This window comes from Pipistrellus hanaki, assembly GCF_964339955.1.
Source record: "Pipistrellus hanaki genome assembly, chromosome: 11".
Classification (NCBI taxonomy): domain Eukaryota; kingdom Metazoa; phylum Chordata; class Mammalia; order Chiroptera; family Vespertilionidae; genus Pipistrellus; species Pipistrellus hanaki.
This window is the reverse complement of record NC_140513.1, coordinates 28966142-28981888: the sequence shown is the minus strand read 5'-3', so window position 1 is coordinate 28981888 and position 15747 is coordinate 28966142. Positions and strand designations below refer to the sequence as shown.

The 15747-nt window shown below is 34.7% G+C and overlaps 1 protein-coding gene across 6 annotated transcripts in view; it reads right to left on the bottom strand.

Annotated features, from left to right (window-relative positions):
- AGTPBP1 (ATP/GTP binding carboxypeptidase 1) overlaps window positions 1–15747 on the bottom strand; it is a 93069-nt gene that overhangs the window by 42589 nt on the left and 34733 nt on the right. For all 6 annotated transcript variants that reach the window (XM_084897952.1, XM_084897947.1, XM_084897949.1 and 3 more), the window contains 5 exons: window positions 12583–12620; window positions 9436–9644; window positions 7546–7723; window positions 4610–4707; window positions 2493–2609 (listed from right to left, as the gene is read on the bottom strand). In XM_084897952.1, the coding sequence (XP_084754078.1) occupies window positions 2493–2609; window positions 4610–4707; window positions 7546–7723; window positions 9436–9644; window positions 12583–12620 (640 nt within the window). The remainder of the gene's footprint in view (window positions 1–2492; window positions 2610–4609; window positions 4708–7545; window positions 7724–9435; window positions 9645–12582; window positions 12621–15747) is intronic.

Sequence of the window (15747 nt, the reverse complement as noted above, 5' to 3'; positions counted from 1 at the left end):
TCAGGAGAACTCAGGCCATGCCCCCAACCAGGTGGGGCTTGACAGGGTACTTCAGGTCACGCCCTCCACCCCAGCACCAGGCTGGGGGACCTGAGACTATGCCCCCTGCCTGGCTAGGCTTGATAAGGGACCTCAGGCTGTGCCCCCCCACCCCAGCAGGGCTTGACAGGGGACCTCAAGGCACACACCCCCGCCCTGATCTGGGCTGAGGAACCTCAGGACACACACCCCACCCTAGCAGTGGGCCAGGGGGACCTGAGGCTGTGCCCCCCCGCCTGATGGGATTTGACAGGGGAACTCAGGCCATGTATCCCATCTGGCGGGGCTTGACGGAGGACCTCAAGGTACATCCCCGGCCCCAGTCTGGGCTGGGGGACATCAGGCCATGCCCCCTGTCCTGGCACCAGGCCAGGGAACCTGAGGCTATGCCCTCTGCCCAGCAAGGCTTGACAGGGATGGGACTGGCCAGGACTGTAACTACCGGAAGCCCAATGTGTGGGGGCAGGGGTGCGCCAGCCAGGGCTTATGTGTGGGTGGGACTTGACTCTAGGTCCCGTGGTGAGTCCCAATCTCTTACAGGAGGAAGGTTTTCATATACATTTTACTAATTTTCTTTCATCTCTGACTCTTCTATTATAGAGAAAAGGCAAATAGCAATATTAAATTATTTCCTCTAATTAATCCCCTTTCAATGTACATGAATTTCATGCACTGGGTCACTAGTATGCTATAGAAACAAAACTAGCTCCTCTACGTAAAACTTTCTGGCAAAATAGAGGATATGTTAATAATTATTTATGATCAGAAGTATTTGAAGTAGTTTCTTTTGATTAAACACAATAAAATGGAATCCTCACTTGGGAAAAAGATTTTTCAGAGGTCTCTCACTTAGACAAACCTGTCTTTACCAACTGACCCTGGACACACCAAGTCAGACCAAAAGTAGGAATCTGCTCTTGGAGCTGTCAAACCGAAAGGCAAGTTGGCCACCTGTTCATAGGTACTAAGCAAGAAGCCATCAACGGTAGCCTATGTATGTGGTAAACGAAAAAACAGACATACAAGAAGACCTCATCACTATAGCCTACAACAAAAAATAATTGGCTTGTGAAAGATTGAGACTCAAAATCCTGGCCTTCACATCCATTAACAAATTACTCACCTCTATGCCTATAACTTTTTAATCACATTATATAGTTCTTATGTGCACACAAAGAAGAAAATAAATTATTTCTTCACACAAGAATCAATTCCTTCCCCCAAATCCCTTTCACATATTTTTCTACTTTGAGTTAGCAGTATTTCTTACTTCTGTGGCTTTATTTTTAAATGGTTCCTACCTGGTCATAAAAGTATTAACAGAGCAGCCAGAATACTTCCTTGTAGGTTTATTGTATGAAAATCAACCTGTATCCTTTCCCAAAAGTCTGTCTCTTTTTAACAAATAACCTCTCTTTCATTCCTGCCCTTTTTTTAGTACCCCTGATTTCAGAGTAACTATCCATACCTCAAATCTATGGAGGGAACCAAACACTAGGGAAGGGGGAAGGAGAACAATTTGCTGCTCCTTCTACTGCAGCCAAAGCACACAAGTTCTCAGAGAAAAACCTGAATAATCAGAACTGAGCAATGTAAACATTAACTAGCAACTACTTCCCTTTTATTTGATTTCTACATATGACTGCACATTAAAATCTTTTTTTTTTAAGCAACTGGAAATTAAGTGTATGGAATGTAGGGGCATAGAGGTTTGGAGCAAGAGTTAAATAAGTCTGAGATTATCTGATTCAAACCCTTTATTTCACAGTTTAAGATCCTAGGCAATTTCAGACTTATTCAAGGACCCACAACAAGTGAGCAGCACAGTGAGAATAAGAAACTAGATCTACCAATTGCCATCATTCAGTCAGCTTTACTTGCTGTGTAATCCAGGCTGAGTAACTATATTCCAGTAAATAACTGAGTTTAAGAAACATTAACAAGTCATTCTCCCTATGAACCAACTTTTATTTTAAAAACTTCGGGTTGCTTTCCTCTCTCTTGAACATTCCACAATTATACAATGACCTTCAGGAAAAGAAATTCAGCATGCATAGACTACACATATTTTAAATTCAGCAGCTTCTTAGCTCACATCTCCCTTTAGTTGATCAAAACTGATACAAAGAAGACTTTAAAATAAGATTTTTGAAATACCACTTTAAAGAACAGTTTTAAAGAGTAAAAAAAAAACTATGTCAATTAAAATGATTAACCAAAGCAATGAAAAAATTAAAAATCTAGTCCAACAGTTAAATAAGCTAGTTCCCTCATTTTATAGATAAGCAATTTATACCCAGAATGTTAAAGTAACTGACCAATGTCACTCAGAAATGCAATGCTACTTTCATTTCTTAGAAATTAAGACAGTGATTATACTAGTATACCTAAGGGAGGGGGGGAAAAAATATTTTATAAAATTGGTTGAGATGCTGAGTTTTCCATATTTATACCTGAAAATCATCAACAAGCTCAGGGAAAAGGTGTTCATACATTTTAAGGTCTTCTATCGTTCGTCCTGGCTCTTGCTGGGGTTTTAGTTTGTTAATATCTGTTTCAATATCATCATTCTGAAATAATAAAAATGGCATATCATCAGTTAAGAAAAACCTAAAATTACAGAATACATTACAGATTAAAAGTTTTCCAAATTATTAATTACATATAATTAGAGAATAATTGCTGAACAAAGGGTGTGTTAATTTTACCGTAAATTAACATTTGTTTGTATTTCTGGGTTGTTGCTGTGTTACTGTTTTAGTTGTTTTGTTTTTACCTAAGGTTATTCTAATATAATATGGTATTTGAAGTCAGAAAAACTAGTGTCAAGATCAAGACTCAAGTATGTTCCCCTAATCTCCCTAACTGCCATCATTTTGTTTATATTAAAGAGTAGAAGAGCTAAATTGAAAAACATTAAAAATATGATTGTGTTAGTAGTAATCAAACTAACGTTTATTGAGCATTGAAAATATGTGAAACACTAGTCAAGGATTTTATATATATCATCTAATGTAATCTTCAAAAGAGCACTCTGAAGGAATAGTATTATTACTTCCATTTAACTGGGAAGGAAATGGGTACAAAGAGGTTGTGGCTTGCTCAAAATGACACAGCTTGCCCATAGAGTACTCAGTGACTCCGAGTGGGCACAATGCGCTGCCTCAGGAGACTCATGATTATCATGCACTCTATGTTCCATGGTCAGCAAAGTGCCCTCAGAAAAGCTCAGTGTCACCATTCACTCTTTTTTTTCAGAGAAAAGAAAAGGAGTGGAAAACAGTGAGAAGTGATATCCGTGACCCTTTGGGAAAGAAGAGGATATGGTTAAAAAAGTATGACCTCAGAGAAACAGGGCATGTATCCAGGAGCAATGTGGTTGGTTGGTCTGTATCTGTTCAAAGAGCTAATTAATGTACAGCATCATGGGAAGACAAGTGCCAGTTTACCTACTATCTAGGCTAGTCTCTAGGGCCCTCAACAACTTGGTCTCACACAAATGCAAGCTCATTATTATCTTCATTGGTGGCTAAAGAGAGGTAACTGAATATCAATTTTCAATTGGTATTTGTCTTTAATTGTGCATTTAATTTACTACTACAGAGTTCACTGCTTATTTTTCTGCCTTAGTCTACTATGCTTCCATCTTTAAAATGCTTTATATACACATATCAGATTATATACATTTCCTATCAATAAGCAATTTAAAAGAAAAAACATACTATGTATTTCTCATATTTCTTATTCAGGAATTTAGCTATAACCTGTACAAGCAATAAAAAGATTTTTTTCCATTGTCATAAATACTGGTTTTACTTAAAGAGTATCATGTTAATTATTGTATCAATATTACTTGAATATATAATTTCATATATCTTAAATTATGCATTGATAAATCAAAAATATATAATTTTCTTGATTAGTATCTAATAAAGCAGATAATGCTTTCAAAATAAAAAAAAATTTACAGAGGCATTGCTTTCTCTATTTACTAGATCAATATTGAATATTATTTTGTGAAAATGTAACCTCACAACAGTGGCTCTGTACTAAAAAATAAATTTACCTGTAAATAGTATTAAATCTTCCAATCCATAAATATGTTATATCTACCCATTTCTTCAAATCATCTATGATTTCTTCAACCAGTATTTTGTGATTGTCAAGATATAAACTTTTGTATACATTGTGTAAGATATTTATCCACGTAATTAATGATTTGATGCTATTGTAAATGGTACTTTAATGTTTTTTCATTTCCTACATCTTCACTGATACACATATAAATATAATTTTAATATATTAATATTTTCTATTAACATAGAGAATAAAAACTTTTTATATTAAAAAGAATTCACCTGTAAAACAGGCATAGTGAAGAAAGAATGCATTAACCCTTTTCAGACCAATGCATTCAAAGCAACTTTATTTTCTCTTTCATAGTCAGCCATGATAAAAAGATGTGGACAGAACAGAATAACCTACCATTAACTATGACCATTTATCCAATCTTGTTTTACAACTGTGTGTACAATTGCTAAGTAGACTGAAGACAGACATTTACACTAACCTTAAAGTTTTGATCTATGTCATCTTCATTTTCAGTTTCATTTTCAGCCTCTAAATCAATATCATCGTTGTCATCACTTTCATCTACTACGTCATCCACTGTGATACAAAATGTGCTATAAGTAAGTAGGTCAGAGGTAAGCATTCTACAACATGTACATCCAAAGGTAAAAAGTTATGTTTATGCATATATATATATATATATATATATATATATATATATATATATATACTGTATCAAGTATTTCAATTACCAAAGAAAAAATAAATTAAATTTCTTATTAAAAATATTTCTAAGGCTATCCCAGGTGTTGAAAACCTATGAGATAAGGTGAAAGTGTTTTAATATTTGAAAAAGCACTATAAAAATTAATGAGCTTTTTTACTAATGTTTGTTTTTAAAAATTAATGTCTTTAAAAAGTACCACCTGCAACTGATTCTTTACCAAAATAAAAAAATATATATTTTAAATTGCAACAGCCTGAATAAAGCATCTTGTTTCCTATTTTTGATAAATTTCAATAACTCATTTCATCCCTTTTACAATTCACTTCCCATTTATTTATTTCAGTGACTACCATGTACTGTGCTGTGTTTAGGAAATATTTTTAAAGATATGGAGCTCATGAGGTTAAAAGAAGAAAAGAGTAAACAAGTAGAAGCTGCCTATCTTTAGGCATTTAATATCCAAGAAAATAAGTATTTTTTTAAATATATTTTTATTGATTTTTTTACAGAGAGGAAGGGAGAGAGATAGAGAGCTAGAAACATCAATGAGAGAGAAACATCGACCAGCTGCCTCTTGCACACCCCCTACCGGGGATGTGCCCGCAACCAATGTACATGCCCCTGACCGGAATCGAACATGGGACCTTTCAGTCCGCAGACCGACGCTCTACCACTGAGCCAAACTGGTTTCGGCCAAGAAAATAAGTATTGAGGCTAATTCCATTCATCAACCAATGTTAAATGCACACTTATGTCTCAGCAATCTAATGGATGCTGAGGATAAAATGAAGGAAAAATGTAACAGTCGATCTTCACAAAACTAGCTAAAGTAAAAAAAAATAATGAAAAGTTTGATAAATGTTATGAAGCCTGATATGTGAGAAAACCACAGAAAACAGAAAGATGGTATTTTTCCTTCTACCTATGCAGTTGCTAATAGAACCTTCCCCTTACATCTTAATCATGAAGGCTTGGTAGTTAATGTAAATCTCCATTTCTAAGTCCCTGATCCATCAGCCTGAGATAAATCAGAAAAAGGCCCTCAAAAAATGTCATCTGTCTGTCATTTTTTGCACTAGAAGTCAGCTTTCCCTGTACATGTGATTATTCTAGACACAGTGCTAAGGACAGTAAGAGGTATATCCTATCTCCCACTCAGTGTTACTATTTGTCATATCACAGACAAGTCTCACTAGCTATCCATCTGCCTGTTAGAATCAGCACTTAAACTCCATAATCCTACATTGAGATACACAAGAGAAAGGGATTCCAATTGCTTTTTTAAAAATATATTTTTATTGATTTCAGAGAGGAAGGGAGAGGGAGAAATAGAAATATCAATGATGAGAATCACTGATCGGCTGCCTCCTGCACACCCCCCACTGGGGGGATCCAGCCGAAACCCAGGCATGTGCCCTTGACCAGAAAAGAATGGGGACCTTTCAGTCAGTTAGGCCAACGCTCTATCCACTCAGCCAAATCAGCGAGAGCCCAACTACTTTTTTATTGTCCCTCCAAATCAGGTGCTAACTGAACCTCAATTCTGTAGTCAGAGATACTGCATTTCATACTAGAGTGAGTGAAAGGATGACACTCTTCTTAACCTATTTATATTTATGCCATGATTTTTTGCATGTTCTATGTTTATTCCATGAGAATTAACTTTTAGAGTAAGAACATATTTTCCCATATTTTTAAAAGTCTATTGTTAATTTTAAATGGAATGAGAAGAAAAATCTTAAAAAATGCTTTTATTTAGCTACCTTACTCCAGTTCCCAGACTTGATTTTAGACTTGTAAACTTTTAAAGGAAGTTTTTGAATAATCAATTTTAATATTTTGTGCCATTAAACTTTGTACTTTTTGTGGAGTAAACTTGTACTTCAATAATTAAATATTCTAAAATAAAATCATAAAAGTGCACTCTGTGATAAATACCACTAATAAATGTGTCAAGATTAAAACTAATTATAATTACTTAATTCTCTTAAACCACTGATTTCAAATAATGCTTTTAAATATTTAAAAAGTACCCTTAAAATAATTTTGTTTTACCTAAAAGAAATGATCAAGTGACAAGAAAATACCTCAGAAATTCTATTAGTAGTCTGGACAACTTTTTCTTTTCCATTTTTTCTAGATTGTAGCAAAAAAATTCTACTTTTCCCCCAGATTAAAACTTTTAAACTCTTACTTTCTTTACATGTACCCACAATATTGTATGGAAAATGGAAAATAGTCAACTTTTGATAATTTCATGTTTATAAAACATTTTTGATGGCTAGGCTTTTGGGGGGGGGGGGAGAGAGAGTTTGCCAATTACGTATTTTTAATTTTATAAAATGAAGTTCATGAAAAAGCTACAAATGTAAGTCCAATATAATTACTTAGACATTTAATGTTTACATTCTTATACTTTTGAATTTTATATGCACTACCAAGTGATGGTCCCATATGATGCTTACGTTTTTTCACAGCACACATTTACATTCTTGTAAAAAATCCCACTTCCTTTCATTACTAAACCACAATTTCTTATATTTAAAGAAATACTTATTAACTAAAATACAAAGTGAAAATTTACTGTGTTCATTAAGACCTTCTTTTGCTGAGGAGTTGGACACAAGTTAAAATAAAATTTAAAAAAGTCGACAGAGTCACACAATCCCCAGAACCACTGAAGGCCAGCCGTGAGCATGTGGTCCTACCTTCAGGAGGTAAACTATAGAGCTGAGCCACAGGTCCACTCATAGGAATAACTGGCAATTGGAAATTGAAAGAACTTTTAATTGTTGGCAGTGGCAGGCGGTTTTTAGGAAAACACTTCCTCATTATCAGACTGGAGATGTTGACAAGAGGATCAAGGGTCCTGACTGCCAAACATTCCTGTTTTTTAAGAAGAAAAAAAAAAAAGAATGTGCCTTTGATGACTAACTGAATCAACTTCATATTATTTCAGAAAGACATTAATAATTTTCAAGAGCAAATATCACAAGAAAACAATATTTTAACATAATGTAATTATAAAATAGCTTTGACTCATAAATAAGAACCTCATGTGGCAAATTTAGTAGTACTTTACCTTAAAATTTTAACTATGTGGAAATCAGTGCCAACTTTGGTACTAAAAGTCACCAAAATACTAAGTAATATCTTCGATGGACTTAGGCACATTTAGCTAGCTTAGCACACAATTTTTTTAATTAAGCAAAAAATATAGTAAGAAATAAAAAGGAACATGAACTTGCTGAACCATTCTCAGAATTTTATCAGTTATCATGCAATAGCACCTCAAATACGTTAGCTGTTCAACTATTTTTTATAGTCTGAATATCACAGTTTTAAGAGTTTAATCTGCTGTCCTAGTATCTAATCTTAAGAAGAGCTAAATATAAAAGATTTGAAACTATATTATATAGCATCATCATCATTATTGACATTTAGATGGCACTTTGATACCCTGTAAAATTTTCAATACAAATCTTCACATCAGACCTGTCAAAACAGAAGAGAAATTAAGGCTCAGTAATGTTAAGTGGCATAACCAAAATCATCCAACTCTTCCTCATGCTAGTATATCAATATCCATCATTGCCTATATTAGAAGTAATAAAAACAAGTGTATATGATTGACAAAGAAAAAAAAAAGCTAAGAGTAAACATAAAATGTATGTTCTTATATCTTAACCACTCTCAGGTAGAAAGAGATTGTCAGTTGTATATAAGGCCAAAGAGCACAGGAATTTTCAAAACAACAGTTTTCTTTCTAATAATCACAGACTTCTAAAAACAAAGGACTGTGCTGAAACATCCCTATTTCCCATAGCTGACAGTCTTCTACAGATGCTAGAACAAATCGTATTAAAGATATTGTCAAGAAGGTTGAGTATAATAGCTGGCAGAACTAGGGACACTAACTCCAGGTTTCACTTTTGTACCTTCTCCATTTAAAAATGCACTATCCAGAGGAAGACACTGAGAACACTCACAAACAACAGAACTACATTACCAGTTGTAAAGAATCCATAAATACCTTATAAGGGAAACATGCAAAACGGAGTATAGCCAACTGCACATCTTAGAAAGCATGGCTAACTGGAATCCCTTAGAAAATATGGCTATACGGATGGCTTTATGTATCTTGCTTTTACCTGAGGGGATAAAATCTCACACTGCAGATATATGCACTAAGCACTTTCTCCAACCTAGTCTGTGGTCACATGTGAGAAATTATTATGCCTTTGTTTTCTAATTTTTTAAAAAATATATGTATCTTACTTTTAGGATATTTTTAGAAATACTAAGTTTTCTTAAGAACCAAATCATGCCGAAACCGGTTTGGCTCAGTGGTAGAGCGTCGGCCTGCGGACTGAAAGGTCCCGGGTTCGATTCCGGTCAAGGGCATGTACCTTGGTTGCAGGCGCATCCCCGGTGGGGGGTGTGCAAGAGGCAGCTGGTCGATGTTTCTCTCTCATCAACGTTTCTAGCTCTCTCTCTCTCTCTCTCTCCCTTACTCTCTGTAAAAAATCAATAAATTAAAAAAAAAAGAACCAAATTATATTATTAACACATAATCACAATAATAGGAAAAAACTTACTTGTGAAGTGGTATAGAGAATTTTCATCCCATTGGCATCAATAAATGCTTTTCTTCCCAATTTGATATTTGTAATACTTTTTAAACTCTGTAAAATTCCTTTCCGAATGAGCATGTTTCTATGCCGATTGTCATGGCGATGCCAATCTACATAAATTGTTAAAAGGACTTGGACACATCCTCTGTCTACAGCTCTCCTGGCATTTGTTTCTTTAACAAAAGAAAATTGAAAAGAATATTTTTTAAATGACCAGGGAAAATAGTAGAAACCAAATTAAAAAATATAACCCCACTATTATAAGGAATTGTTAAAATTATTTTCATTAAAAAAAATGGCAACCACATATGTAAACATTTTTATCTAACAAAATAAATATAACTTCCAGATAGTAAATTATGCTATTTTCCAGAAACCAGCCCATATATTATTTTGTGGTTATAAATAATAGGTATGTATTTAATACAATTAGGACTGCAGCTTTTTAAATGTTAATACTAATAAAAGTTTCATGTATTTTAAAATTTAGGATTATACCGACTTTGATTACAATAAAGGGACTATTCAAGCCTTTAACTTACTAGCTGTGAATGTGGTTTTGTTAAAAGCCATTACCATGGTTGTAACTTCTATTACAAACTTTGTGTACTTCCACTAAAACTAACTACATTGGACTGTAGCTGTTATTACAAACTTTGTGTTCCCATTGAAATTAGTTGCTTTAATTACCAATTATATAAATACTAATGCTAAGTTAAAAATACTTGTAAAACTTTTTAGTAAATAAAGTATTAGAAGCATTATGTAACTAGAAGATAGGACTTTCTAATCATTAATTTTTCTTGTAATTAAAAAACATTAAAGGGCTTTTTTTATAAATGGTCAAATTTATTGGGATAGATTAATTCTTAAAAATCCATAAATCTGACCTATTCTATTATTTTTAAAGTGTTAATATTTAAGATAATTAACCAAATGGGTGCATTTTACTAAGATGGCAGCAAAGGAAACCTATCACAGCAATATCTTGAACCACCCAGCATCACTGGGTGGGCCTATTATAAGAGCACAAAATAAAGTGGAATACCAACCCATCTTAGGTTGTATTATATAAAGAAATACCAATCCCACCTGGCCAGTCTTGTAACTCCTGTTCCAAACTATGTCTTGGTTAAACTTTGACCTATGAACCTGGAAGGTTCAATTCCAGTTAGGGCACATGCCTGGGTTGCAGGCTCGATCCCCAGTCAGAGATGTGTAAGAGGCAACTTTTCAATGATTTTCTCTTATCATTGATATTTCTCTCTCTCTCTCTCCCTCTCCCTTCCTCTCTGAAATCAATAAAAATATATTTTTAAAAAATACTAATCCCTTCCTAATCTAAATTTACCTATAAAATGACCCCCTGCCTCGTGACATGGGCACAAAGATAATGCAACAGTGAAGCTTCATTGCTTTTAGTTGCCTCAGAGAATTACTAGTGCTGATATATAGCTGAAACATAAGGTTTAAGACAGTGAAAGGAACCTTACTGATGCCTCTCAGAAATTATGCTACTACGTGAGGGAACTGGAAGAAACTCCCAGGGTGGGAAGAGATGGGGATTCTTATATAAAGCTTTAAACCTCTATTGTGAATAGAAGAGCTAGTTTTGCTAAAATTGTGGCTATGTGCAATATCAGGTAATAGTTTTGACTAGCAACAAGTAGTTTCATGTATTTTGAATTCATATGCTCACTGTGGTTATACTAGTTGGCATATATAATAGTAAGACTTTAATGTTCTTAAAAAGACATTATCGTCATTGTAACTCCTGTTCCAAACTATGTCTCCATTGCAATTCTCAATAGCCTAAATGGTATTTATGATGAATACTGAAACTCTTTACTAACATTCAAATAAAACAAACTTGCCCATAACTCAAACACAGGTACTGAGTGACCCTAAAGAAAAGGGTACAGAGTAACCTGCAACTGAGCACAATTAAAACAGTTTAGTAAAGGGGGTTTAATTCATGTGTTCAGGACACCAAACATGATCAGCCTATGTCTCCTCTTCTCTCTGGGATTAAAAATACACTTAGGCTTCCCTGTACACTGCAGCATCTAATCTATACCACAGCGATGATAACTAAGCTGCCTGACTTTCTGTGCTAAATATACATTCTTTGCTTTATATTATCTCAGGTTTATTACAATAATTTAATTATCCTTTAAAGTAAATTACTGCCCCCCCAAAAAAAGAAGTCAATAACTGAGAATGCTCCAAAAAGCTATAGTACATTTAAAAATATGCCTCTAGTATATAATACTATCACGTAAGTGATTTTTTTAAATTTAATAAATCATTACTTTGCCAAATATCAGATTTACCAATTAATTATTTGCTACTATTCAAATAAAAGTTCTGATCATTCAAATTTAAGAAAAAATTGGTTTACCCCCTTGATAGATAGTTTTTTGGGGGAGGGAATAACATTAAAAGCCATCATTACAGCTCTTTGGGACTAAAATGTTTTATGGTTAAGTAAATGTTAATCAACCAATAGAAATATGGGTGCTAATGAAAATTATTATTTAAAATGGAGATAATGAGTATCTTGGTGAGAAGAAATATATCATAATCACTCTTCACAGGCATATTACAAGACACATTTACTCCAATGCCTCAGCTTTGAAGATAGAGCCATAGTTTGTCTATTACTTTAGTAAACTGTAAATTTACATCAGTAGCCATCTGGATTCATGGTAGAAATAAAAGGGCTCTAAATTAAAATTATGTGTGCTATAGAGTAATTATTCAAGACAGTCTTTACAGTAAACATACTCAATACCATTTTAACTTTAATTTTTTTAAATGATACATACATAATATTTACATATTACTTTCTTATACTAACAGAGCTTTATATTTATAGTTATCACTTAGAAAAAGGAAGTCAATGTATCTTAATAAATTATAGTTTAAAAAACATAAATGACATTAGTTATGGCTCATCCAACAACAGTACCAAAAGGTAAAATCAGCTTTGACATTAAGTTATTATAAACCAGCTTCATAACTATAGACTAACTCTACATTTCCAGTTTAACATTGTAGATAAAATACTCAGAAAAATAGTATCTAGTAGTTTTAATATTAAAAACTTACTTGATTTTAGCAATGCAGCAAGAGTGTCTAAAGCAACCCTGTCGACATGAGAAAACACAAACAACAAAACTAGTAAAATTAATCTACAACAGTAAATTCACACAATTTTTTCAGATAAATAATTATTATCTATTCCAAAAGCCATTCCTGTTACAGTCAATTACATACAGTGTTTCTCTGTATGTATTTCTCCCTTAAGGTTAAAAATGAATACAGGAAGATTGAAATATCAACAGAAAAGCACCAAAAAAAATTTTTTTAAGAAATAAAAAAAGGAGAACATTAACAATATCTAAGTCTTTACATCAGAGGTTAGATGAATTAAACCAGTTATTGTACCTGTATCTGACCCTAGCAGAGTTCACACGAAAGCATTATTAAGATTGACAAAGAAATTAAAAACAAGTTTCACACAAATAAAGTTCATAACTATTAAATTCTATAGATATTTGTAGCTGTCTGACTATAAAGTATTTTAGCCCTATCAAGCAATAATCCTAATAAATTATAAATGGTAATAATAAATACAAAATACTGGAACTAGAAGGACGAGGAAGAGAAAGGAGGGGCCCCTTAACGTTTTTCAGTCCTAAGGCACCAATGAGAATAATGAACCTGGTATCTCAAAAACTCTTACTGCCCATCAGAGAATGAAAAAATAGCCCCCAAAATTGAAGGTACTTACATTTTCTTTGCACATAAACACTCACTTACCCACAGTGAAATCAACTTTAAAAATACATATAAATATTACTATTAAAACCTACTATAATTCAAACAGGTGTGTTTTGTTTTTTTTTAAGGAAGAGTTACTAAAGAAATGGTATTTCATATCAGTAGTTCTAAGAATATATGGCTAACATGTTACAGTTCCTCTTAGTAAGATTTCAAGTTATATTTGCATAAAAATATGTACATTTTTAAACTCACATATGTCACTCATCATTAAGCATTTGTTGAATGCCTACTAGATACCCACAAAAGCAGGTTTTTCAAGGGTATAAAATTAGAAAACAAATGTATGTCTTCCACAGATAATTTTACAATCTAGCTAATGCAGTAAAATGTACTCATCTGTGCAAAAACTACTCAAGAAGTTAAAACCAAAAACAAAGCTGCATATATTAGTGGTAAAGGAGTAACAGCATGACCAGATGTGAGTAAGAAAAGAATCTAATTAATTACAAAACTGAAGATGGATACTGGTTCACAGGAGAGCCTGCCACAATAACCCCAAGGCCACAAATGAGAGAACCCATGTGATGATGGAGGCAGAGTTTGAAATGTTGCAGCTCTAAGCTAAAGAGCACCAACCACTGCCAGCAATCCACCATAATCTGGGAAGAAACAAGGAAAGATTATCCCATAAAGGATTTAGAGGGACCACTGGCTCTGCTGACAAGTTGCTGTTGGGCTTCTACCTCCAGAACTGCGAGACAATAAATTTCTGTTATTTTAAGGCACCAAATTTGTACCAGGTACTTGGTCACAACAGCCCTCGGAAACTAATCACTTGTAATGAACTTATAGGACTTTCCCACCTACACTAAGTCTTTATTCAAACTATAAAAATCATAGAGTACTTTAAAAATAGCTTTTCTCCCTGCTGGCAGCTGTTTGTAACACATTTGAACCAAATCAAAGTGCTTCTGACAATTTATAATCCTTGACATTTATTCTTCAAGACTGACACAAGTGGAACATGAGCCCCATTCTTTCTGACTCCATGCTTGTTCCACAGTTCCACTAGATTAAAAAAAATTATGAAGTTTGGTGCAAAGTTGTCTCAATACTTTTACCAACATGTTATTTTAACGGTATTTTTTTTAAACTTCAGTATAAAGGAATTTCTAGAATTTTACAGCAACACTTATAAGCCAGTAGGAATCTGTAACATAAAAATTACAAAATAGCCGAAACCAGTTTGGCTCAGTGGTAGAGCGTCAGTCTGCGGACTGAAAGGTCCCGGGTTCGATTCCGGTCAAGGGCATGTACCTTGGTTGCGGGCACATCCCCGGTAGGGGGTGACAAGAGGCAGCTGGTCGATGTTACTCTCTCATCGACGTTTCTAGCTCTCTATCTCCCTTCCTCTCTGTAAAAAATCAATAAAATATATATTTTTAAAAATTACAAAATAATTTTAGAATAGATTTTTTGAAGTGCGTAGTTTATATTACGTTAATTGATTAGAACTCCACAGTACCAATATTTTATTCTTCCTCACGTGTTTCCCCCATCTTCATATGTCACACACAATAATACAACCAGCAATGGCTTAGACGGCAGCCTGTGGCTTATCTATTTAGGAGCAGTAAAGGAAGAAAAACAACCCCAGGTATTTATGAAGTTACATTAAGATGGGGATCAATCTTTGCAATAATCCCCAAACCTGTTGTAACTTGAAAAAACAGAGTTACAGTAACTTCTGGAGTTGCTTCCTTCTGGATTAACAGTACTTAAATCCAAAACCTAAAGTTGGAAGAAAAGTAAATCCTAAAGGGAAGCAAGACCTTTCAAACTAAATAATACCCCTCAATCTTCTTCCATGAAATTCAGGGCATTGTTTCAGGAGAAGAAAAACTATGATACAAATGCTACATACTGAGATATCTTAATCAAGGGAGAAGGCCCTATGGTGAATAAAGAGATCAAGATATACATGTTTGGTCAATGAGTGATTTTTCTTTTTAAAGTAAAAGTAAAGCTTAAGATTTTGTTTTTCTTTTTAAATATATATAGAAAAGAATTAAGGGGTAATTTATGTAACAACTAGGGACCTGTTGCAGGAATATTCCTGCAAGACTTCCAGCGGGCTTCCCTCTGACCACCGCCACCTCTCCCACCCACCACCTCTCCTGCTGCAGAGATGGTGGTGGTGGTGGTGGTGGTGGTGGTGGTGGCGGCAGCTGCCTCAGGGCCCACCCCACCCTCATGCCCCACCGTGCCCACAGCCACCGCCACCACCATCTCCGAGGTCGGGAGTGCTGCCACCACCACTGCGCACCTCGCCCCGCACACCCGACCCACCACATCTGCCACCACCGCACCCACCACCACCTCCGCTGCACAGCCTGACCCGCCCACCCTACCTGCCGGGCCCACCACTCCCAGCGCCATCAGTGCTTTCCCTCCAGCAGCCACAGCTGCCTTGCTTTCCACTTTCCC